The sequence below is a fragment of the Malaya genurostris genome, chromosome 2 (assembly GCF_030247185.1).
Source record: "Malaya genurostris strain Urasoe2022 chromosome 2, Malgen_1.1, whole genome shotgun sequence".
Classification (NCBI taxonomy): domain Eukaryota; kingdom Metazoa; phylum Arthropoda; class Insecta; order Diptera; family Culicidae; genus Malaya; species Malaya genurostris.
The window spans coordinates 123,409,886-123,434,533 of NC_080571.1; the positions used below are offsets into that span (position 1 = coordinate 123,409,886).

The 24,648-nt window shown below is 40.0% G+C and overlaps 1 protein-coding gene across 1 annotated transcript; it reads right to left on the reverse strand.

Moving 5' to 3' along the window:
• Positions 1-17,298: 17,298 nt before the first annotated feature.
• Positions 17,299-20,162, reverse strand: LOC131428798 (uncharacterized). Its single transcript, XM_058592840.1, has 2 exons — positions 19,851-20,162; positions 17,299-18,978 (listed from the first exon to the last, which is right to left on the reverse strand). The coding sequence occupies exons 1-2, from the start codon at positions 20,160-20,162 to the stop codon at positions 17,299-17,301; spliced, it is 1,992 nt and encodes a 663-aa protein (XP_058448823.1).
• Positions 20,163-24,648: the final 4,486 nt, after the last annotated feature.

Here is a 24,648-nt window from a genome sequence, read left to right on the forward strand (position 1 = left end):
AGATGGCTGAACCGATTTGAACAAACTTGGACTCGTTTGAAAGCTACTGGCGGGCCATTGATCAAGTTCGAAGATCAAATGGCTGTGACTTTTGGTTCCGGAGATATGATTGTATAAGTGACGTAACCGACAAAAATCGTGCTATTTGAACGCGCTCAATTTTCTCAGAGATGGCTGAACCGATTTTAACAAACTTGGGCTCGTTTGAAAGCTACTGTCGGACCATTGATCAAGTTCGAAGATCAAATGGCTGTGACTTTTGGTTCCGGAGATATGATTGTATAAGTGACGTAACCGACAAAAAGCGTTGTATTTGAACGCGCTCAATTTTCTCAGAGATGGCTGATCCGATTTTAACAAACTTGGACTCGTTTGAAAGCTACTGGCGAGCCATTGATCAAGTTCGAAGATCAAATGGCTGTGACTTTTGGTTCCAGAAATATGATTGTATAAGTGACGTAACCGACAAAACACGTTGATTTTTACCGCTCTTGTATATATAAGGGTGCCAAAATTTTGGGATCAACTCTATTTTCGTAAAGTTCTAGTGCTCAAAAGTTCAAGCACCTCGAAAAAAGCCTTCATGCAAAATTTGACCTAAATTGGACATGCTTAAGGGGTGCTGCCCGGTGGTAAAGGTTTGACAATTATCGATCTTGAAAAAGCACCATAGGGGGGAGTACATGAAATTTCCAAAATAAAAAATTTTTTTTGATGCCAAAACTCTTAAAACTGCATAAAACATCGAAATTTAGTGTTATCCCGAAAAAATTTTTTTTTGAAAAAATCAACTTTCTGGGACTTAGAAAAATTTTCATATTTTTTCTAAGTCCCAAAAAGTCGACTTTTTCAAAAAAATTTTTTTTCGAGATGACACTCAATCTCGACGTTTCATGCAATTCTAAGCCTTTTGGCATCAAAAATTTTTTTTCGATTTCGAAAATTTCATGTACTCCCCCCTATGGTGATTTTTCAAGATATATGAAAATTTCACTAAGTGGACTAAGAAGGCTTTTTGCCTTTCTCTATAGAAAGGTATTAGAATTGCTGGAAAAACCGACTTTCGAACGGAGCCTCGGAGACCCATAGTGTTATATACCATTCGACTCAGTTCGTCGAGATCGGAAAATGTCTGTGTGTGTGTGTGTGTGTGTGTGTATGTGTGTGTGTGTGTATGTGTGTGTGTGTGTATGTGTGTGCACTTTTCGAAGATATTTGAACGCGCTCAATTTTCTCAGAGATGGCTGAACCGATTTGAACAAACTTGGGCTCGTTTGAAAGCTACTGTCGGGCCATTGATCAAGTTCGAAGATCAAATGGCTGTGATTTTTGGTTCAGGAGATATGATTCTATAAGTGACGTAACCGACAAAAAGCGTTGTATTTGAACGCGCTCAATTTTCTCAGAGATGGCTGAACCGATTTGAACAAACTTGGACTCGTTTGAAAGCTACTGGCGGGCCATTGATCAAGTTCGAAGATCAAATGGCTGTGACTTTTGGTTCCGGAGATATGATTGTATAAGTGACGTAACCGACAAAAATCGTGCTATTTGAACGCGCTCAATTTTCTCAGAGATGGCTGAACCGATTTTAACAAACTTGGGCTCGTTTGAAAGCTACTGTCGGACCATTGATCAAGTTCGAAGATCAAATGGCTGTGACTTTTGGTTCCGGAGATATGATTGTATAAGTGACGTAACCGACAAAAAGCGTTGTATTTGAACGCGCTCAATTTTCTCAGAGATGGCTGATCCGATTTTAACAAACTTGGACTCGTTTGAAAGCTACTGGCGAGCCATTGATCAAGTTCGAAGATCAAATGGCTGTGACTTTTGGTTCCAGAAATATGATTGTATAAGTGACGTAACCGACAAAACACGTTGATTTTTACCGCTCTTGTATATATAAGGGTGCCAAAATTTTGGGATCAACTCTATTTTCGTAAAGTTCTAGTGCTCAAAAGTTCAAGCACCTCGAAAAAAGCCTTCATGCAAAATTTGACCTAAATTGGACATGCTTAAGGGGTGCTGCCCGGTGGTAAAGGTTTGACAATTATCGATCTTGAAAAAGCACCATAGGGGGGAGTACATGAAATTTCCAAAATAAAAAATTTTTTTTGATGCCAAAACTCTTAAAACTGCATAAAACATCGAAATTTAGTGTTATCCCGAAAAAATTTTTTTTTGAAAAAATCAACTTTCTGGGACTTAGAAAAATTTTCATATTTTTTCTAAGTCCCAAAAAGTCGACTTTTTCAAAAAAATTTTTTTTCGAGATGACACTAAATCTCGACGTTTCATGCAATTCTAAGCCTTTTGGCATCAAAAATTTTTTTTCGATTTCGAAAATTTCATGTACTCCCCCCGATGGTGATTTTTCAAGATATATGAAAATTTCACTAAGTGGACTAAGAAGGCTTTTTGCCTTTCTCTATAGAAAGGTATTAGAATTGCTGGAAAAACCGACTTTCGAACGGAGCCTCGGAGACCCATAGTGTTATATACCATTCGACTCAGTTCGTCGAGATCGGAAAATGTCTGTGTGTGTGTGTGTGTGTGTATGTGTGTGTGTGTGTATGTGTGTGTGTGTGTATGTGTGTGCACTTTTCGAAGATATTTGAACGCGCTCAATTTTCTCAGAGATGGCTGAACCGATTTGAACAAACTTGGGCTCGTTTGAAAGCTACTGTCGGGCCATTGATCAAGTTCGAAGATCAAATGGCTGTGATTTTTGGTTCAGGAGATATGATTCTATAAGTGACGTAACCGACAAAAAGCGTTGTATTTGAACGCGCTCAATTTTCTCAGAGATGGCTGAACCGATTTGAACAAACTTGGACTCGTTTGAAAGCTACTGGCGGGCCATTGATCAAGTTCGAAGATCAAATGGCTGTGACTTTTGGTTCCGGAGATATGATTGTATAAGTGACGTAACCGACAAAAATCGTGCTATTTGAACGCGCTCAATTTTCTCAGAGATGGCTGAACCGATTTTAACAAACTTGGGCTCGTTTGAAAGCTACTGTCGGACCATTGATCAAGTTCGAAGATCAAATGGCTGTGACTTTTGGTTCCGGAGATATGATTGTATAAGTGACGTAACCGACAAAAAGCGTTGTATTTGAACGCGCTCAATTTTCTCAGAGATGGCTGATCCGATTTTAACAAACTTGGACTCGTTTGAAAGCTACTGGCGAGCCATTGATCAAGTTCGAAGATCAAATGGCTGTGACTTTTGGTTCCAGAAATATGATTGTATAAGTGACGTAACCGACAAAACACGTTGATTTTTACCGCTCTTGTATATATAAGGGTGCCAAAATTTTGGGATCAACTCTATTTTCGTAAAGTTCTAGTGCTCAAAAGTTCAAGCACCTCGAAAAAAGCCTTCATGCAAAATTTGACCTAAATTGGACATGCTTAAGGGGTGCTGCCCGGTGGTAAAGGTTTGACAATTATCGATCTTGAAAAAGCACCATAGGGGGGAGTACATGAAATTTCCAAAATAAAAAATTTTTTTTGATGCCAAAACTCTTAAAACTGCATAAAACATCGAAATTTAGTGTTATCCCGAAAAAATTTTTTTTTGAAAAAATCAACTTTCTGGGACTTAGAAAAATTTTCATATTTTTTCTAAGTCCCAAAAAGTCGACTTTTTCAAAAAAATTTTTTTTCGAGATGACACTAAATCTCGACGTTTCATGCAATTCTAAGCCTTTTGGCATCAAAAATTTTTTTTCGATTTCGAAAATTTCATGTACTCCCCCCTATGGTGATTTTTCAAGATATATGAAAATTTCACTAAGTGGACTAAGAAGGCTTTTTGCCTTTCTCTATAGAAAGGTATTAGAATTGCTGGAAAAACCGACTTTCGAACGGAGCCTCGGAGACCCATAGTGTTATATACCATTCGACTCAGTTCGTCGAGATCGGAAAATGTCTGTGTGTGTGTGTGTGTGTATGTGTGTGTGTGTGTATGTGTGTGTGTGTGTATGTGTGTGCACTTTTCGAAGATATTTGAACGCGCTCAATTTTCTCAGAGATGGCTGAACCGATTTGAACAAACTTGGGCTCGTTTGAAAGCTACTGTCGGGCCATTGATCAAGTTCGAAGATCAAATGGCTGTGATTTTTGGTTCAGGAGATATGATTCTATAAGTGACGTAACCGACAAAAAGCGTTGTATTTGAACGCGCTCAATTTTCTCAGAGATGGCTGAACCGATTTGAACAAACTTGGACTCGTTTGAAAGCTACTGGCGGGCCATTGATCAAGTTCGAAGATCAAATGGCTGTGACTTTTGGTTCCGGAGATATGATTGTATAAGTGACGTAACCGACAAAAATCGTGCTATTTGAACGCGCTCAATTTTCTCAGAGATGGCTGAACCGATTTTAACAAACTTGGGCTCGTTTGAAAGCTACTGTCGGACCATTGATCAAGTTCGAAGATCAAATGGCTGTGACTTTTGGTTCCGGAGATATGATTGTATAAGTGACGTAACCGACAAAAAGCGTTGTATTTGAACGCGCTCAATTTTCTCAGAGATGGCTGATCCGATTTTAACAAACTTGGACTCGTTTGAAAGCTACTGGCGAGCCATTGATCAAGTTCGAAGATCAAATGGCTGTGACTTTTGGTTCCAGAAATATGATTGTATAAGTGACGTAACCGACAAAACACGTTGATTTTTACCGCTCTTGTATATATAAGGGTGCCAAAATTTTGGGATCAACTCTATTTTCGTAAAGTTCTAGTGCTCAAAAGTTCAAGCACCTCGAAAAAAGCCTTCATGCAAAATTTGACCTAAATTGGACATGCTTAAGGGGTGCTGCCCGGTGGTAAAGGTTTGACAATTATCGATCTTGAAAAAGCACCATAGGGGGGAGTACATGAAATTTCCAAAATAAAAAATTTTTTTTGATGCCAAAACTCTTAAAACTGCATAAAACATCGAAATTTAGTGTTATCCCGAAAAAATTTTTTTTTGAAAAAATCAACTTTCTGGGACTTAGAAAAATTTTCATATTTTTTCTAAGTCCCAAAAAGTCGACTTTTTCAAAAAAATTTTTTTTCGAGATGACACTAAATCTCGACGTTTCATGCAATTCTAAGCCTTTTGGCATCAAAAATTTTTTTTCGATTTCGAAAATTTCATGTACTCCCCCCTATGGTGATTTTTCAAGATATATGAAAATTTCACTAAGTGGACTAAGAAGGCTTTTTGCCTTTCTCTATAGAAAGGTATTAGAATTGCTGGAAAAACCGACTTTCGAACGGAGCCTCGGAGACCCATAGTGTTATATACCATTCGACTCAGTTCGTCGAGATCGGAAAATGTCTGTGTGTGTGTGTGTGTGTGTGTATGTGTGTGTGTGTGTATGTGTGTGTGTGTGTATGTGTGTGCACTTTTCGAAGATATTTGAACGCGCTCAATTTTCTCAGAGATGGCTGAACCGATTTGAACAAACTTGGGCTCGTTTGAAAGCTACTGTCGGGCCATTGATCAAGTTCGAAGATCAAATGGCTGTGATTTTTGGTTCAGGAGATATGATTCTATAAGTGACGTAACCGACAAAAAGCGTTGTATTTGAACGCGCTCAATTTTCTCAGAGATGGCTGAACCGATTTGAACAAACTTGGACTCGTTTGAAAGCTACTGGCGGGCCATTGATCAAGTTCGAAGATCAAATGGCTGTGACTTTTGGTTCCGGAGATATGATTGTATAAGTGACGTAACCGACAAAAATCGTGCTATTTGAACGCGCTCAATTTTCTCAGAGATGGCTGAACCGATTTTAACAAACTTGGGCTCGTTTGAAAGCTACTGTCGGACCATTGATCAAGTTCGAAGATCAAATGGCTGTGACTTTTGGTTCCGGAGATATGATTGTATAAGTGACGTAACCGACAAAAAGCGTTGTATTTGAACGCGCTCAATTTTCTCAGAGATGGCTGATCCGATTTTAACAAACTTGGACTCGTTTGAAAGCTACTGGCGAGCCATTGATCAAGTTCGAAGATCAAATGGCTGTGACTTTTGGTTCCAGAAATATGATTGTATAAGTGACGTAACCGACAAAACACGTTGATTTTTACCGCTCTTGTATATATAAGGGTGCCAAAATTTTGGGATCAACTCTATTTTCGTAAAGTTCTAGTGCTCAAAAGTTCAAGCACCTCGAAAAAAGCCTTCATGCAAAATTTGACCTAAATTGGACATGCTTAAGGGGTGCTGCCCGGTGGTAAAGGTTTGACAATTATCGATCTTGAAAAAGCACCATAGGGGGGAGTACATGAAATTTCCAAAATAAAAAATTTTTTTTGATGCCAAAACTCTTAAAACTGCATAAAACATCGAAATTTAGTGTTATCCCGAAAAAATTTTTTTTTGAAAAAATCAACTTTCTGGGACTTAGAAAAATTTTCATATTTTTTCTAAGTCCCAAAAAGTCGACTTTTTCAAAAAAATTTTTTTTCGAGATGACACTAAATCTCGACGTTTCATGCAATTCTAAGCCTTTTGGCATCAAAAATTTTTTTTCGATTTCGAAAATTTCATGTACTCCCCCCGATGGTGATTTTTCAAGATATATGAAAATTTCACTAAGTGGACTAAGAAGGCTTTTTGCCTTTCTCTATAGAAAGGTATTAGAATTGCTGGAAAAACCGACTTTCGAACGGAGCCTCGGAGACCCATAGTGTTATATACCATTCGACTCAGTTCGTCGAGATCGGAAAATGTCTGTGTGTGTGTGTGTGTGTGTGTGTGTGTGTATGTGTGTGTGTGTGTATGTGTGTGTGTGTGTGTATGTGTGTGCACTTTTCGAAGATATTTGAACGCGCTCAATTTTCTCAGAGATGGCTGAACCGATTTGAACAAACTTGGGCTCGTTTGAAAGCTACTGTCGGGCCATTGATCAAGTTCGAAGATCAAATGGCTGTGATTTTTGGTTCAGGAGATATGATTCTATAAGTGACGTAACCGACAAAAAGCGTTGTATTTGAACGCGCTCAATTTTCTCAGAGATGGCTGAACCGATTTGAACAAACTTGGACTCGTTTGAAAGCTACTGGCGGGCCATTGATCAAGTTCGAAGATCAAATGGCTGTGACTTTTGGTTCCGGAGATATGATTGTATAAGTGACGTAACCGACAAAAATCGTGCTATTTGAACGCGCTCAATTTTCTCAGAGATGGCTGAACCGATTTTAACAAACTTGGGCTCGTTTGAAAGCTACTGTCGGACCATTGATCAAGTTCGAAGATCAAATGGCTGTGACTTTTGGTTCCGGAGATATGATTGTATAAGTGACGTAACCGACAAAAAGCGTTGTATTTGAACGCGCTCAATTTTCTCAGAGATGGCTGATCCGATTTTAACAAACTTGGACTCGTTTGAAAGCTACTGGCGAGCCATTGATCAAGTTCGAAGATCAAATGGCTGTGACTTTTGGTTCCAGAAATATGATTGTATAAGTGACGTAACCGACAAAACACGTTGATTTTTACCGCTCTTGTATATATAAGGGTGCCAAAATTTTGGGATCAACTCTATTTTCGTAAAGTTCTAGTGCTCAAAAGTTCAAGCACCTCGAAAAAAGCCTTCATGCAAAATTTGACCTAAATTGGACATGCTTAAGGGGTGCTGCCCGGTGGTAAAGGTTTGACAATTATCGATCTTGAAAAAGCACCATAGGGGGGAGTACATGAAATTTCCAAAATAAAAAATTTTTTTTGATGCCAAAACTCTTAAAACTGCATAAAACATCGAAATTTAGTGTTATCCCGAAAAAATTTTTTTTTGAAAAAATCAACTTTCTGGGACTTAGAAAAATTTTCATATTTTTTCTAAGTCCCAAAAAGTCGACTTTTTCAAAAAAATTTTTTTTCGAGATGACACTAAATCTCGACGTTTCATGCAATTCTAAGCCTTTTGGCATCAAAAATTTTTTTTCGATTTCGAAAATTTCATGTACTCCCCCCTATGGTGATTTTTCAAGATATATGAAAATTTCACTAAGTGGACTAAGAAGGCTTTTTTTATTTTAGATTAGCATCACTGTTCTCATACAAATAGGCAACGCAAATGTCAAGCACTAGTTTGGAAAAATGATGCTGACTGTGTGACATAAACACTGAAGCATGCTTTTGTGAACTACTCGAATCAATCTGAATCAATTGGTGTCAAAATTAGTATCCAAAATTATTTAATAAAAGTATGAAACATATTTTCATGAGACTGTTATGAAAGAAGAGAAAGGCATTATCACACCACTAGGTGGATTAAGAAGGGTTTTTTCTGACTTTGATTGGTTAAAATTTGGTACAACTAATCGATTGTTGATTACTTGCTATACCTAACAGCTATAGGCCTGGGGTGTCCTTTGCTGTATCAAGCATACGTCTCAACATAACTCGGTCCATGGCTGCTCGTCGCCAGCCACTCAAGGCACGGATGCTTCTGAGATCACCCTCCACTTGATCGATCCACCTTGCTCGCTGCGCTCCTCTTCTTCTTGTACCAGTCGGATTAGATTCAAGAACCATTTCACTGGGCTGTCGTCCGACATCCTTATGACATGCCCAGCCCATCGTAGACGTCCGATTTTAGCTGTCCGTACGATAGGTGGTTCTCCTAGCAGCTCTTGCAATTCGTGATTCATACGCCGTCTCCACGTTCCGTCTTCCATCTGCACTCCGCCATAGATGGTCCTCAGTACCTTTCATTCGATAACACTAAGGGCGCGTTGGTCCTCTGCCAACATAGTCCAGATCTCGTGGCCATAGAGAGCAACCGGTCTAATGAGCGTTTTGTAGATGGTCACTTTCGTGCGGTGGCGTACTTTTCTCGATCGGAGGGTTTTTCTGAGTCCAAAGTACGCACGATTCCCTGCCAAAATACGTCTATAAATTTCTCTGCTGGTGTCATTATCGGCGGTCACCAGTGAGCCCAAATACACGAACTCGTCAACCACCTCGATATCGTCACCGTCTATCAATATTCGTGGTGGGAGGCGTAGTGTTTCTTCTCTAGAGCCACTTTCTCTCATGTATTTTGTTTTCGACGCATTTATGGCCAGTCCGATACGCCTAGCTTCAGCTTTCAGTCCGATGTAGGTTTCCGTCATCTTCTCAAGGTTACGTGTCACAATATCAATATCGTCAGCGAAGCCAAAAAGTTGTACGGACTTTCGGAAGATCGTGCCACTCGTGTTGATCCTCGCTCTTCGAATCACACCTTCCAGGGCAGTATTGAACAAGATACAAGAAAGTCCATCACCTTGACGTAGCCCTCTCTGAGATTCGAAGGGACTCGAGAGCGTCCCAGATACTCGGACGTAGCACATCACTCTATCCATCGTTGCTTAGACCAATCGCGTCAGTTTATCCGGGAAACCGTATTCGTGCATTATCTGCCATAGCTGTTCTCGATCGATTGTGTCGTATGCCGCTTTGAAGTCAATGAATAGGTGTTTAATGTTTTAATTAAACTGTTATTTTTTATTTATCGTGCCGGCAGTTTAGCAATGACACCTAGCAAAGACATGCATCACAAACGAGTTACAGTTGAGCAACGACATACACCCAAAGCGGAAAGTAAAACGTTTCAATGAGGTGTCACTCGTGCAACTGAGCAATGACACAATCCCAGCAAAGTTACTCGTATGCAGAATACAAAAAATGTCTCAATTGTTTTAATCAATTATTCAGTTATTTGAACTTAAGACTTTACTTGAGACTTTCTTCGGTGGACAGCTAATAGTTCACTGCTTGAACAACAAAATAACAAAGGGTCACATAAGTAGTGAGGACTTTGCGTCTGCTTAGCGGTTCAAGTTGGACTGCTAGGCGGAGATGGCAGTTCTACTTGAACTGCTTTAAGCACTGACGAGCCGAAGGCGAAACGCAAAAAAAGTTAAAACAAAATATTGCCTATAGCTTTCTCACTAAACTCACAGATGATATAGATATGCAACAAAAGATTAAAATTCCCAAGAGGGAATCAACCAGCAAAAGGAAACCTTTTTTTAATATCATTTTCAAGAATGTTTCTGATGAGCCTAATGCTACAGATGCACTTTAAAGAACATACAAATAGTACCACTTCACTTTACCAGCAAATATTTAAGCGTTAAGTGGTTTCAATTACATTGACATGAACTGTTTGAGAATACATTACTTGCAGATGAAATTCAAACATTCATACTGTAGGAATATCTATTTAATACAAGGAAAACTTTTTTCCAGTTAACTCTTATATTCTTCTGCATACTTTCATTTACGTGAAACGGCCAGAAAGTAACGGGAAAAATGACGTTCATTTGCCTTTGAAAATTTTCAATAAAAAATGTTTCTGGTGAAATGAAGAGGATTTTCGTTCTGCGTTTTGCTGTCTTCGTTCTGCGCCTAGTGACAGCATTTGAATACAACAATTTTGTTTACCTGAATGGTTATGACAAAATCAACAGATGCTAGTTAAATCAACAACATTTTCGTTGAAACAACCAGGGCGTGAAACAACAATTGCAATATTGTAATTTTGTTATCTGCAGGTTCTCGGTGTAGATGAATCGTTTTATTTAGCCATGGTACATAAACCGGCATTTCATTATACATAAACTGTTTTAGAATTACCATTTAAAACTTTTTGAGATTCCAGTAAACATGGGGTGCTAAATAGACTCGTGAGCCGATCGAAAATCATTTCTGACTGGCGGCGGCGAAGAATCGCTGTGATGTCGATTGCATAAATTTTTGGCGGCGGCGGTGTCATTCGGCGTCGGTACGGTATTATAACTCGTCAAAATTGTGTTTTGTTACTTACTAGGCTATTGTACACGGATACAAATCTATTGCCGGAACCATGATTTTTTATCATGAAATCATGAACCATACCTTCCCGTGAAATTTCATAAGCAAAATGATTGCTGATTGATATCATGAAAATTTTCATGAAAGCTGTGTTATTGTTCAAGATACCAATCATTTTTCTCATGAAATTATGACTTATTATTCATGATGGACATGATTCATGATTTCATGATTTTTAATCATGGTACCGACAATGGATTTTTACCCGTGTCATCTCATCAGTATTGCCAATGTTACGAATTTTTAGACTCTAGCTCCAAAAATATTTCGCAGGAGTCTAATCAAGTATGAGCCCCGGGTTTGCGGTTGAATGCATAGGGCACTGGTCTTACACTTACAAATCAGTTGTCGTATGTTCGAGCCCCTGGAAGGATTCGTAGTGTCAGTAGGATAGTAGCACCAGCCATGCAATGGTTCTGTACACTCTGAATCGGTTGCGAAGTCTGTTGAAACAGGAGGTCAAATTCCACTACAGGAATATAATACCACGGCTTTGCTAATCAAGTATGAAATGCGCAATAGAATCGCCATATTATTTTGTTCGTTACTCGACTTTCAATCAACGAATTGTGATAAAATCGAATACTGCTCACATAAAATCTATCTATTCATTGTTGAAAAAGGTTAGTGTTCATATTCAAATTTATTGATATTATCAAGTGTCAAAATCAAGTCAAGGAACATTTTTCCTATGTGGAAATTGACCTCCGTTTTCAACAGAACAGGATAATTACATGGCTAGTGCGATCAAATAAATCAGGTGGCACGATCAAAATAAATAAAAAGTTGCGGCGTAGCCAAACTGTCGGTGGCGTGGCACGGCGGCTCACAGGTCTGGTGCTTACGTAGATTAGACTATATCCGTGAATAAACAAATAATTTGTTGGCATGTTATCACGAAGCTGAAAAAAATGCGAATAGTAGGCGGGAAAAAGTTGCCTCTGGCACTTCCAGGGTTGAAACTTGCTGATTCATAACTACAGGAAACAATTGAAACATGTACCAGTTGTCCCAATGTGAAGTTTATATTCTGATGCCTTTTGAGTATAATATGCTTCACAATATGGGCTCCATTAATATACTGTGTATAAAACTGTATTAAGACAGGATTACAGATTGTTGATGTTCGTTTTATTGTTAATTTGTAATCGGGATATTATAATGTTAAACTGAGCACGTTTCCCGTTGTCCCGAAGTTCTAACTCAACCTAAAGTAAATCAACTCAAAAGAAGATGAAATTTAATCTACACACTTGACATTGATTCATCCCAGATGACGCTACTACCCGAGTCCTTCGCGGAAATACTCAATCGGACAACTGCTGTGAAAAGTAATTATGTTTCCAAAGTTTCATCTTCTCAACGCTTGCTATTTTGGGAATTATTCATGAAGGTATACCCTGGGCAAAAGTGTTTCTCGTTTCTAATTACCTTAAGCTCAAGCAACAGACCACCTGTTGAATAATACATTAACTAGTCCCACGAGCCGCACGAAGTTTGTCACAGCTCACTTACGATTAGAGCGGGAATGTGGGTTGACAAGGAAAATTCTTTTGATGTGGTAAAAGCTTTCCTCATTGAATCAACAGCCGAACAATAGAATAGACACGCAATAATTGTTTTTAGGAGCGCTGAACAAAATTTTACCCAAAACATTTTCGAGCAGTGAATGTCGGGGGCAAAGACTGCCGAATAAAGGTTCGTTTCCACAGTAAAAGGCTCTGTTTGGTCAGCTAAAATATGTAAAGTATCAGGTTATTTCTTTATCCGCCGGTTCGTAACATAAAGAAATGCCACCGAGAGTATTTATTATGCTCCAGTGGTTCAGTAGTAGGCATATTAAAGAAAATCACTTCATGTTTATCTGATCGTTTTACCTTTATCTTTATATCTGTGAAGGTCAAGGCTTGGTTTATGGGAATATTAAGAGCTCGTACTTTCGAAGTATTTGATATGTCAGCTATGTGCGATCTATGATGACAAAATAATTCGCTTATCAGGTGTCTTCGATTCAAACAAATATTGTTTTTACGTATAAAAAGGTTATGTGATCACTGTAAAAATTGGCTTTTATGGCTAGGCCTGGGGGATCGAGAGCCATTTACCATTCGATTCAGTTCGTCAAAACCGCGATTTGTGTGTGAGAAAAAAAATAGTACTTGATTCTCTCAGAGATGGCAAAACAGATTTTGAAACGAAGGATTTTAAGATCCCATAGAACGGTATTTTTTTATTCAATTCATTTATTTGACATGGCTCAAGATCCGTAAATTTAACGGAGCCGGAATTAAGACTAAAAGTTTGTTTACAGAATCTCGTTGCAACTCGTTTTCTTGTGGGAGAGATGTTCTCATTGCTATCCAGCGAGGATTATGAATCAGATGATCAGCTCATATCCCAGATCATTTCGTCATTGTTGTTGTTATTTTTGTTGTCACTGCTACTGTTGCTATTGATATCTAAGTTGATTTTGGTTCTAATTCCAAGGGCGTGCTTCTATGAGCGATCTAACGTCGTGTTTAACAACTAGAGGCGTACTTGTAAGAGGATGATGATTGCAAGTTTATCTGTCAAAATGTAAGGGAAATTCACTTGCATAATTAATCATAACCTATTTACAGCATTATTTGTTTAAGGGGGTTACACCACTGTAGAAAAAAAGAGGAGTTTTTTGGGGAATTATATTTGGATTCAAAAAATTGAGTAATCCGAATTTTGTATAAAGCACTTTTTAAAATGCATATTTAAGTACAAAACCCTTCTTAATCCACCTAGTGGAATGATAATGCCTTTCTGTTCTTTCATAACAGTCTCATGAAAATATATTTCATACTCATTTAGGGGTTAGCCAAATTTTGTGCTAGGGCACATAACCGTTTTCATTATTTTTACGTTTCGTCTTTGACTCATCAGTGGAGAGCAGTTCAAATTGATGAACTGCTCTGATGAGTCAAAGACGAAACGTAAAAATAATGAAAACGGTTATGTGCCCTAGCACAAAATTTGGCTAACCCCTATGTTGGATTTCGTTCTAATAATTGGTCGGTCAAAGTGTAGGAACGGAAACTCGTGGTTTATTTGCTCTGTCTATTATCTTAACGATACAAAGATTTGATGCGAAGATATCGAGTACTTTATTTCGTCTGATCTAGTCTAGCAATAGTATACTGGTTTTATCATCTGCACCGAACACGAGAAACGAGGAATGAAAAAAGCCTATTCTGTTGTGCGATCAAGTAAATAAGTGATAAGGAGAGATAATACATTGATGTGTGATCGAGTGAGATGAGTACTGTTATAGTGTTGTACTAATTAGGGATGTTCAAGGTTTTAGCAATGACATTACATAACATAGCCGGCCACCGTTGAAAAGGTAACTTTTCAACCTATTCCTATCACTAATATAATTTTACATGCATCTAATTTAATTTTTTATATCACTGTTTGCCTTGTTCAGCGTTCTGAAGAACCAATCCGGGGGGTATTAGGCGTGTTTATTTTGGTTGTTGAATGGTTGGCTGTCATCCTTGGTTTGATAGTCTCGCGTGACTCGACTGAAGATATCCTGGAGGGGATGTTTTCGTAGCTGAATTCGTCCTCGTCCTGATATTGTCGAGATTCTGAAGAACGGCCTCCACCATCGTGGGAGAAGTTGCGCAAATAGTTGTAACTCGAAGCGGATAATTGATGTAGTATCCAATGATAGAAAGTGTAAAACCGGAACAACTCACCTCACAGAAAATATTTGGGCGCCTGATGAAATCCATCATATGTAGGGAGTGTTCTCTCGGTTAAACGAGGCATTCGGTTATGGTGCTCAGTTGAAAACAAACAAAGGCATTAGTATAGGCTTATAACTAAATCATGCACATGCGCTGCCGGAACGGCAATTTAACTCAAAATAGTTACGTATTGGACGGTAGATCATCACATGCAATAGTCTCGGGTTGTCTAACGGGTAGCACGCAGATGTTGGATATTGCGCGCCGAAATTCACCTTCTTTGGTTTTGACTGTAACCACACGTACATTGTCATCTTCACTGCGATGAATTTGGGTGATTCGGCCGTACCGCCACCTTAGAGGAGGAAGATTGTCCTCCTTCACAAGCACCATCGTTCCGATAGATAGATTATCCCGTTGACGGATTTATTTTGTACGTGGAAGCAACCCCGATAGATAATCGGTGCTCCAACGCTTCCAGATACGCCGAAGTATTTCCTGATTCTGCTGGTATCGATCAAGTCGGTTTGTCGGAATATCTACATAGGAGGGCTCCGCAATTGCAGTAAGTGGACGATGAATAAGAAAATGCCCTGGTGTAAGTATGTCTAAGTCGTCCGGATCCGATGACAGAGGGGTTAGCGGCCTTGAGTTTAAGCAGCTTTCAATTTGTGTAATAAGTGTCTCTAAGTCGTTTTTATACAGCACAGATGTACCGATCGAAGCCTTTAAATGTTTTTTGAAAGATTTCACGGCCGCTTCCCAGAGCCCCCCAAAGTTTGGAGAACGCGGTGGGATGAATTTAAATTGTATATTTTCTTGGCTGCATTGCGAAAGTACAATGTGCTGATGCTGTTGGGAGTTGTATAACTTGTAGAGATCGGATAATTCACGCGATGCTCCAACGAAGTTTTTCGCATTATCGCATTCGATTACAGTTGGTTTGCCACGACGTGCTACAAATCGCTTTAAAGCTGATAAAAATGCATTGGTAGAAAGATCTGCCACCAACTCCAAATGTACTGCCTTTGTCACCAGACACACAAAAATCGAAACATAGCTCTTGGTTGGGACCGATTTTCTTCCGCAGATTCGATAGAACAATGGTCCACAAAGGTCAATACCAGTTCTCAAAAAAGGAAAACTTGGAGTCACTCGTTCGGCAGGTAAATCGCCCATCAGTTGCTCGAGGATTGTCGGCTTGCAGCGAAAACATTTCATACATCGGTGCACTATCTTTCGAGCCAAGTTACGTGCTCGTAAAGGCCAGAACTTTTCTCGTACTGCTGCGATCAAAAGTTGAGGGCCAGCATGCAATAGCTTCTCGTGGTAATGGACCATAATTAACTCTGTAAGCGGATGCTCAGGTGACAGAATAATAGGATGTTTTCGGTCGTCAGGAACAAGAGCGTGTTTGAGTCGACCTCCAACTCGTAAGATCTTATCTTGGAAGATTGGTGTCAGCGACTTCAATTTAGAGTTTGACTTTACTTGTCCACTAGCAGATAGACTTCGAATCTCGCCATTAAATGATTCCATCTGAGCAATTCGAACAAGCACATTTAAGGCTTCGTTGAGTTCGGTGGTTTGCAGAAAACTGGTTTGCCGAATTGAACGGTTTTTTGGCATGCAATTATGATAGAATCGCAATAAATTTGCCACAAGACGAATCAGATCATAGAAAGATGATCGTAGATTGAAGATGTAATTCGGTTTCTGCGATTGTACTGCAAGAATTATTGATTTTTCTTCCAGAAGATTTGCTGCGAAACTTTCCCCGTTTGTTCGAACAAGAGGAGGTCTAAATCGTTCAGTTTGACTGAGCCAGACTGGTCCTTCCCACCATGCAGTAGTTTCCTTCAATTGACTGGGCAGCATGCCGCGGGAAATAATGTCAGCTGGGTTTTCAATTCCAGGAACATGGGACCAAACTCCTTGCTTCGTAATGTGCTGGATTTCGGAGACACGATTGGCAACAAAGGTCTTCCACCGGGAAGGGTTTGCTGATAGCCAATGTAGGACAATCATGGAGTCAGACCAAAAGAAGCTCTTTATGTTCGATTTCAAACTATCCTTAACCTTCTGATAAAGGTGACTGAGAAGTAGTGCCGAAGAGAGTTCTAAGCGAGGCAAGCAAATCCTTTTATCCCTTTTACTATCGCCGAGAGGGGCGACTTTCGATTTCGACGTGAGAAGTCGAACAGCTATATCTTCATTGGCGGAAACAGATCGCATATAGATGCACGCACCATATGCCTTTTCGGAGGCATCGCAAAATCCATGCAACTCGATGATACTGATTTCAGGCATCGATATAACCCAACGAGGAACAGCAAGTGTTTCTAGTGCGATCAATTCATTACGGAACTGTAGCCAGCGAGTTTGGTGATCATCTTCTAACGGTTCGTCCCAAGATTTTTGATTTCTCCACAAGTCCTGCATGAACATTTTGGCGAGTACAATTACCGGGCCAACCAGTCCTAAGGGGTCGTAGAGACGCGCAGCATCGAAAAGAGCAATTCGTTTTGTAATGATTGCCTCTTTTATTCCACTTCGGCGCTTGAAATAAAAACATATCTGAAGCTGGCTCCCACTTGAGCCCAAGTGTTTTCACGGTTTCTGATGAGTGTAAATCAAATATGCTGCGTTTATCACGAAATTCTGCAGGGATGTGAGCTAAGATTTCTGGACAATTCGACGACTATTTTCTTAAACGGAATCCTGCAGATTGAAGAAGTTGTAGAAGTTGTGAACAAAGAGTCTTTCCTTCTTCGATATTGTTAGCCCCACTAATCAGGTCGTCCGTGTAAAAATCCTTAGCAATCATTTGAGCGGCCGCAGGATACGATATCTGGCCAAGTTTGGAAAGCTCTTGGAGACATTTTGTAGCAAGGTATGGCGCAGCACAAGTTCCGTACGTGACTGTTGTCAACTCGTAGCTCTTAATCGGTTCGGACGGCTCATCCCGCCAGAGTATCCGTTGAAGTAAGTGATCAGATGGGTGGACCAATACTTGCCGATACATTTTCTCGATGTCCGCAATTATAGCGTACCGGTGTGTTCGAAAACGTAAGATGATGGAAATGAGATCTTCCTGAACCACCGGTCCAACCATCAGAGCATCATTCAATGAAACACCGGTGTCTGTAGTGCATGATGCATCAAATACAACACGTAGTTTTGTGGTGATGCTGTCAGATCGCACAACAGAATGATGCGGAAGATAGTAAGATGTGCTCGAACTTGTCTGAGAATCTGTGACTTCATGCATGTGTTTCAGGTTACGATATTCCTCGATAAACGCCGCATATGACGATCGTAGATTTGGATTGACATGCAATCGACGCTCCAATGAAAGGAATCGACGTTTCGCAATCTCATAAGAATTTCCGAGTTGAGAAAGAACGGATGGTTTCTTTGGAAGTACTACCACAAAACGCCCTGTACTATCTCGACTAGTGGTAGCCGCAAAATGTCTCTCACATTCTGTTTCTTCGACAGACATGATGCTTGAAGAGCGACAGGACTCTAACTCCCAAAACATCGCTAATTGATTATCGAGGGCTACTGAGCTACATATGTGAACGATACTTGTATTCGATTGACTTGGTGGAAGAACTCCCACCTTTCCTGAGACTACCCAGCCCAGGGCAGTTTGTTGCAACACCGGTTTTTCAGGACCCAAACGAATTAGCCCGTCAAGGAGTAGATCGTAATAAATCTCCATTCCGATGATCATGTCGATACGTGCAGGTTCGTGGAATTTTGGATCAGCAAGAATGATATCCGTCGGCCAGATCCATTCGGAAGTATCAACAGCATTTGAGGGAAGTTTACGAGTTATTTCATTCAAAATATGGAATTTGAGGTCGGCACTAAATTCGGTATAATGAGACTGAATACGAACAACGACGGAGTGAGAAGAAACGACAATAGCCTTGCCAATTCCTCCAATAACATGATGATCTTTTTGCTTTCGAACTGATAGACGTTGTATGAATCGTTCCGAGACGACATTCAGCTGCGATGCGGGATCGAGCAACACTCTAGCCCACAAAACGTTTCCAGCAGGGTTGAAAGTTTTAACTAAAGCTGTCTGCAGTAACACAGTCGACGGAATTTGACGAACATTGGCAACCAGGGAGGTGGAGCAATGGCTGAGTGATGACGATGTTGATGCACGGGGAGCATCCGTAGGAATGGTTTGCGAGGAAGTCTGATTCGAAACAATTTGCGGGTTTCGACTGTTCTGCGGTTGAGACTGAGTTTGATCCGCGACAGGTGGATTTGTAGGTGCTTTAGAAGGCTGGCTTTGATTTGGATTGCGACTGCTTGATGGTGTAACATCGTGTGGTGCTTTTGACCACAAACACGACATGCACTGGACGAACAGTTCTTTATTTGATGTTCGGGAGAAAGACAATTTATGCATAAAGATTTCCTTTTCACCAACTCGTATCTCTGCTGAACTGGGGAATTCCGAAATGCGTCACATTTAAATGGTGAATGAGCTGACTGCTTGCAGAAAGAGCAGGATTTACACGTCGAGTTGGTAATAGAATGAACGCTGCCAAATCTTGTCTTCGGTAATCGATTGTTTTCTGGTGAGTAAGAGGTACGGGAAGGCTCAGAGGGTCGAGATTTTCCTGGAGCGATAGACTGCAACATAGTACTATGACGACGCAAAAATTCGATAAGTTCATGGTGTTCGGGTGCTTCGGTAGATTGATTATGATTTTCCCATTGCCTTAACGTGGATGGGTCGAGACGTGAGCAAACTATGTGAGCCAACAGTATGCTCCAACCGTTGATGTCTATCCCCATTTTTTCAATCAATCTTAGATTTCATTCAAATTCATCTATAAGTCGAGCGAGCGAATCATAGCATTCCCGCTTCATTGGTTCAACGGAGAAAAGCGAATCGAGGTAGGTTTTTACCACTAGTTTTTTATTATCATAACGGCGTTTCAGTAATTCCCAAGCGACGGAGTAATTCGCTGAAGTTATTTCAATAGACTCGACAACACGTTTGGCTTCCTTTGAGAGTGAAGCAAACAGGTAAGAAAACTTGTCGATATCCGACAGCTGAGGGTTAGAGTCGATTAAACTTTTAAATGTGTCTCGAAACGTAAACCACTCAGTAAGAGAGCCATCAAACAAAGGGAGTTTCACTTCTGGTTGAATTGGAACATTATTTGATTGTGTAGGGTTAGCAGTACGTTCTGCAGCAAGAAGAAAACTTTTACACCTCACATAGTTCAGCTCGAATTGATCTCTTGCTGCACGGCTAGCATCTGTTTTAAGTCCCGTTTCAAGTACACTTTCGATATCTCTGGCTCCTTCCATCGAGGTGTCATCAAGATAGTGACCATCCTCCTCTAACAGATCCATCTGCAAACGGTTACCTTGAAATTTATCAAACGTTTCCTCCAATCTTTCTCGCCACACCGGGAGTTGCTCTTTATCTCGAATCAAGTTATAATTTTGAACAAAATCTAACAGATTCTGCATCGTGTCTAAGTAGAAACGTTCCTGCTTGCAGAGTGCTCTTAAACTGAGTGCCATTTTGTAGCTTAGCTATCGCAATGCACAAATCTCGTAAGTTGCGGCCAAAAATTCAGGAAAACTCGTCGAAAACGAGTCGAAATTTGACCTACTAAGGGCTAAGTATGGAACCAAGCACCGCAAACGGAATGGTTGTAAGGTTCTAACCAATATTCCACCACCACGTGTTTTTTTTTCATAAATACGTTTATTTCTTAAGGCAGTTTACATAAGTTTTTCTTCGCCGTAGCATCACTTTTACATAATATTCTTATCCTAATTTAATTCTAACATAGTCACAACGTTTTGCATTTATTAAAACATATTCTCTTATTACTTAAATATCATCTTAGGTAACTCGTCATTAATTATGAAATCTACTCGGAAATATTATTTGAACCAAACGATTAACTTCTATAAATTATAAAATAAGCTGTTATTTTCAGACATTTTGTTAATAATTTCATAAACTGTTTCGAGTTTGTTTGTATCATTACATTATTTTTATTCTAATTTAGCTATTGGTTGAACTCATGGACGCAGCTGGGATCAGAACTAAGTCTTGAAAGGGGCCTTTATTAAATTGAAACTCCAGTTTTCTTTATGAAATGATAAATAAGTTTCATGTATGAAAGGTCACGACAAGCAAGAATGTCTCGAACTGGGATATTGGATAGTCTACCTTGGGTACGCAAAGAATTTATTAGTTGAGATCTGACATCACGATACTCCACGCATGTCCAAACGACATGATCAATATCTCGATAACCTTCGCCACAAGCACAATGATTAGACTCGGAGAGCCCAATTCGAAGGAGATGTGCATCTAACGTGTAGTGATTGGACATGAGTCTAGACATCACACGAATGAAATCTCTACTCACATCCAGTCCCCTGAACCATGCCTTTGTCGATATTTTCGGAATAATTGAGTGCATCCACCGACCCAGATCATCTTTATCCCAAGAAGCTTGCCAGCTGGCAAGTCTTCTTTGGCGAGACGAGCTATAGAATTCGTTGAAAGCAATTGGTCTCTCATAAATTTCACCCTCAATAGCACCACGTTTGGCTAAAATATCGGCTCTTTCATTGCCAGGAATGGAGCAATGAGCCGGGACCCAGACTATAGTGATTAGATAATTATTGTTCAATATGTCGTTCAGGCACTGTTTTATTTTGCCCAGGAAAAACGGTTCAGTCTTGCCAGTCATGTTTGAGCGAATGGCTTCAATTGCACTCAGACTATCTGTGAAGAGGAAATAATGGTTTGGAATTAATGTGACGATTACACTCAAACTATATTGAACTGCTGCTAGCTCTGCTATATAAACAGATGCAGGTTCTTGAAGCCTAAATGAGGCCGAAACATTATTGTTGAACATACCAAACCCTGTCGCTTCTTCAATTCGCGATCCGTCCGTGTAAAACATTTTCTCAGAGTCAATATGCCTGAACTTACTTGAAAATATTTTTGGGATTTCCGTCGAACGTAGATGATCCGGGATTCCACGCACTTCGCGCTGCATGGATGTATCGAAAAATAAAGTTGAGTCAGGGACATTTAGGAGGCTGACACGGATAGGAATATATCTTGAAGGGTTGATTTCCTGTGACATATGGTTAAAATATACTGTCATGAATTTTGTTTGAGATCGAAGCTCGACTAGTCGTTCGAAATTATTAATTACCATGGGATTCAGCACCTCACATCTTATTAGCAGGCGTGATGAAAGCTCCCAAAATCGATCTTTTAATGGAAGAACTCCCGCCAGAACTTCAAGACTCATTGTATGTGTCGAATGCATGCACCCTAAAGCAATTCGCAAACAACGATACTGAATTCGCTCCAGTTTGATAATATGAGAGTTTGCAGCGGAACGAAAGCAAACGCATCCATATTCCATCACTGAAAGTATCGTTGTCTGATACAATTTTATTAGATCTTCCGGATGAGCACCCCACCAAGATCCTGTTATTGTTCGAAGAAACTTTACTCTTTGTTGGCATTTTGTTATCAGAAACCTAATGTGTCCTCCCCACGTGCATTTGGAATCGAACCACACCCCGAGGTATTTAAAAGTTAAAACCTGTTGGATCATTCTTCCCATCATATGGAGCTGAAGCTGCGCGGGATCATGTTTTCTTGAAAAGACGACTAACTCTGTTTTCTCCGCAGAGAATTCGATACCAAGATGAACAGCCCAATCGGACAAGTTATCTAAGGTATCTTGCAATGGTTTATGCAGATCAATAGCTTTGGGTCCAGTAACTGAAACCACGCCATCATCTGCCAATTGTCTTAGTGTACATGGGGTTACCAGACAGCTGTCAATGTCATTTACGTAAAAATTATAGAGGAGCGGACTGAGGCATGAGCCTTGCGGGAGACCCATGTAACTATTTCTGAGTGTTGCCAAATCGCCATGTGAAAAATGCATGTGTTTCTCTGACAAAAGGTTGTGCAAATAATTATTTATAACCGCTGGGAGTCCATTTTGGTGAAGCTTGTCTGAAAGAACATCAATGGAAACTGAATCAAATGCTCCTTTAATGTCTAAAAATACAGATGCCATTTGTTGCTTTTGAGCGAAGGCAATTTGGATGTCAGACGAAAGTAATGCAAGGCAATCATTCGTCCCTTTATTTCTACGGAAGCCAAACTGAGTATCTGAAAACAAACCGTTCGTCTCGACCCAAGTGTCGAGACGTCGTAGAATAATTTTTTCGAACAATTTTCTGATGCAGGACAACATCGCAATGGGTCTATATGAGTTGTGATTGGAAGCTGGTTTCCCCGGTTTTTGAATGGCGATAACTTTCACTTGTCTCCAGTCAGGTGGAACAATATTTTGCTCAAGAAACTTGTTGAACAATTCCAACAAACGTCTTTTTGCGAGGTTGGGCAGATTCTTCACCAAGTTGAATTTAATTCTGTCCAACCCTGGAGCGTTATTGTTACAAGACAAGAGTGCTATAGAAAATTCCATCATTGAAAATGGGTTATTAATAAAACCATTATTTGGAGGAGATTCCCGTATAATGCTCTGCGTAGGAACAGAATCTGGGCAAACTTTCCTAGCAAAGTCAAATATCCATCGGTTCGAGTATTCATCACTCTCATTGCCCACGGTACGATTCCTCATTCGTCTGGCCGTGTTCCAAAGAGTGCTCATTGAGGTATCTCTTGACAAACCTTCGACAAAATGTCTCCAATAGCTACATTTTTTGGCTCGAAGTATGCTCTTGTACTTGGTTTCTAAAACCATAAGTTTTTCAAAATTCTGAGGAGTTCCTCCTCCCCGTTTTAGAAACGTCTTGCAAGCATTTTGTTTTGCGAGTTTAGCCTCTGAGCACTCTTTGTCCCACCAGGGGTTGGGAGGCCTTCTGTTAGTCGTTGGCCCAGGAAAGCGTTTAGTTTGGGATTGTTCTGCTGCCTCCAGAATCGAACAAATGAGGAAGTCATATTCTTCAAGTGGAGGGAGCTCTTCCATTGAATTCAAAATACTAGAGATACTACTTTGGTATTTAATCCAGTCGATATTTTTTGTCAAATCATATGGAATACTAGCGGAAGTAGCAATGCAATTGCTACTGCTAATTGAGATGATGATTGGTAAATGATCGCTACCGTGTAAATCAGGCAGTATTTTCCAGGTGCAATCTAGGCGAATTGATGTTGAGCAAAGAGATAGATCTAATGCACTTGGGCGTGCCGGAGGTCTTGGGATCCGTGTCATGCTACCCATATTTAATACCGTCATGCTAAAATTGTCACAAATGTTTTGTATTAAAGATGATCTGCTATCATTGTAAACGGAACCCCACATAATACCGTGCGAATTTAAATCCCCCAGAATCAATCGTGGAGCAGGAAACCACCACGTGTTAGCTACTAGGAGCACACATTCAAATTCGCGCTCAAATCTCAAATCCAATCATTTAATTTCCAATTTCCGAAATAATAATATTTGGTAAATCGTGTTAGTTCTTCAATTCGCTTCCTACTTACAATTTTTGACCGCGTGTTTGGTCACGTTGTTCACCTCGTGGACTATCCTTTTGTTCCACCCTCTTTTGTCCGCGACTCCATTGTTAAGATAAGCCAAGCCAAGCCAATTCGCAAGCACGCTGACTCAGCCACGCGGTTGCACGCTCTCTTGGGCCAAAGGTGAAGATTTCACGATCACATGCACTAAATTTTCCGAACTAAGCGGGTTTTCACTGTGAATTAGCAAGTATTTATAGTCTACTTCTTGCTATTGTAAAATTGTTCCGTAAATCACAAATTGTTCATTGGCTAATTATTTTAACGCGCACTATCTGACACTGAATCGTACTGTGACTATCTTACATACGATTTGACGATTTGCACTTTAACACGTGGTATCGCGAACAAACGTATACTTTACACTAGACCGCCAGCAAGATCTTTGCATCCGGTTCGAAGGACCATTTGGTGTTGGATTTCGTTCTAATAATTGGTCGGTCAAAGTGTAGGAACGGAAAC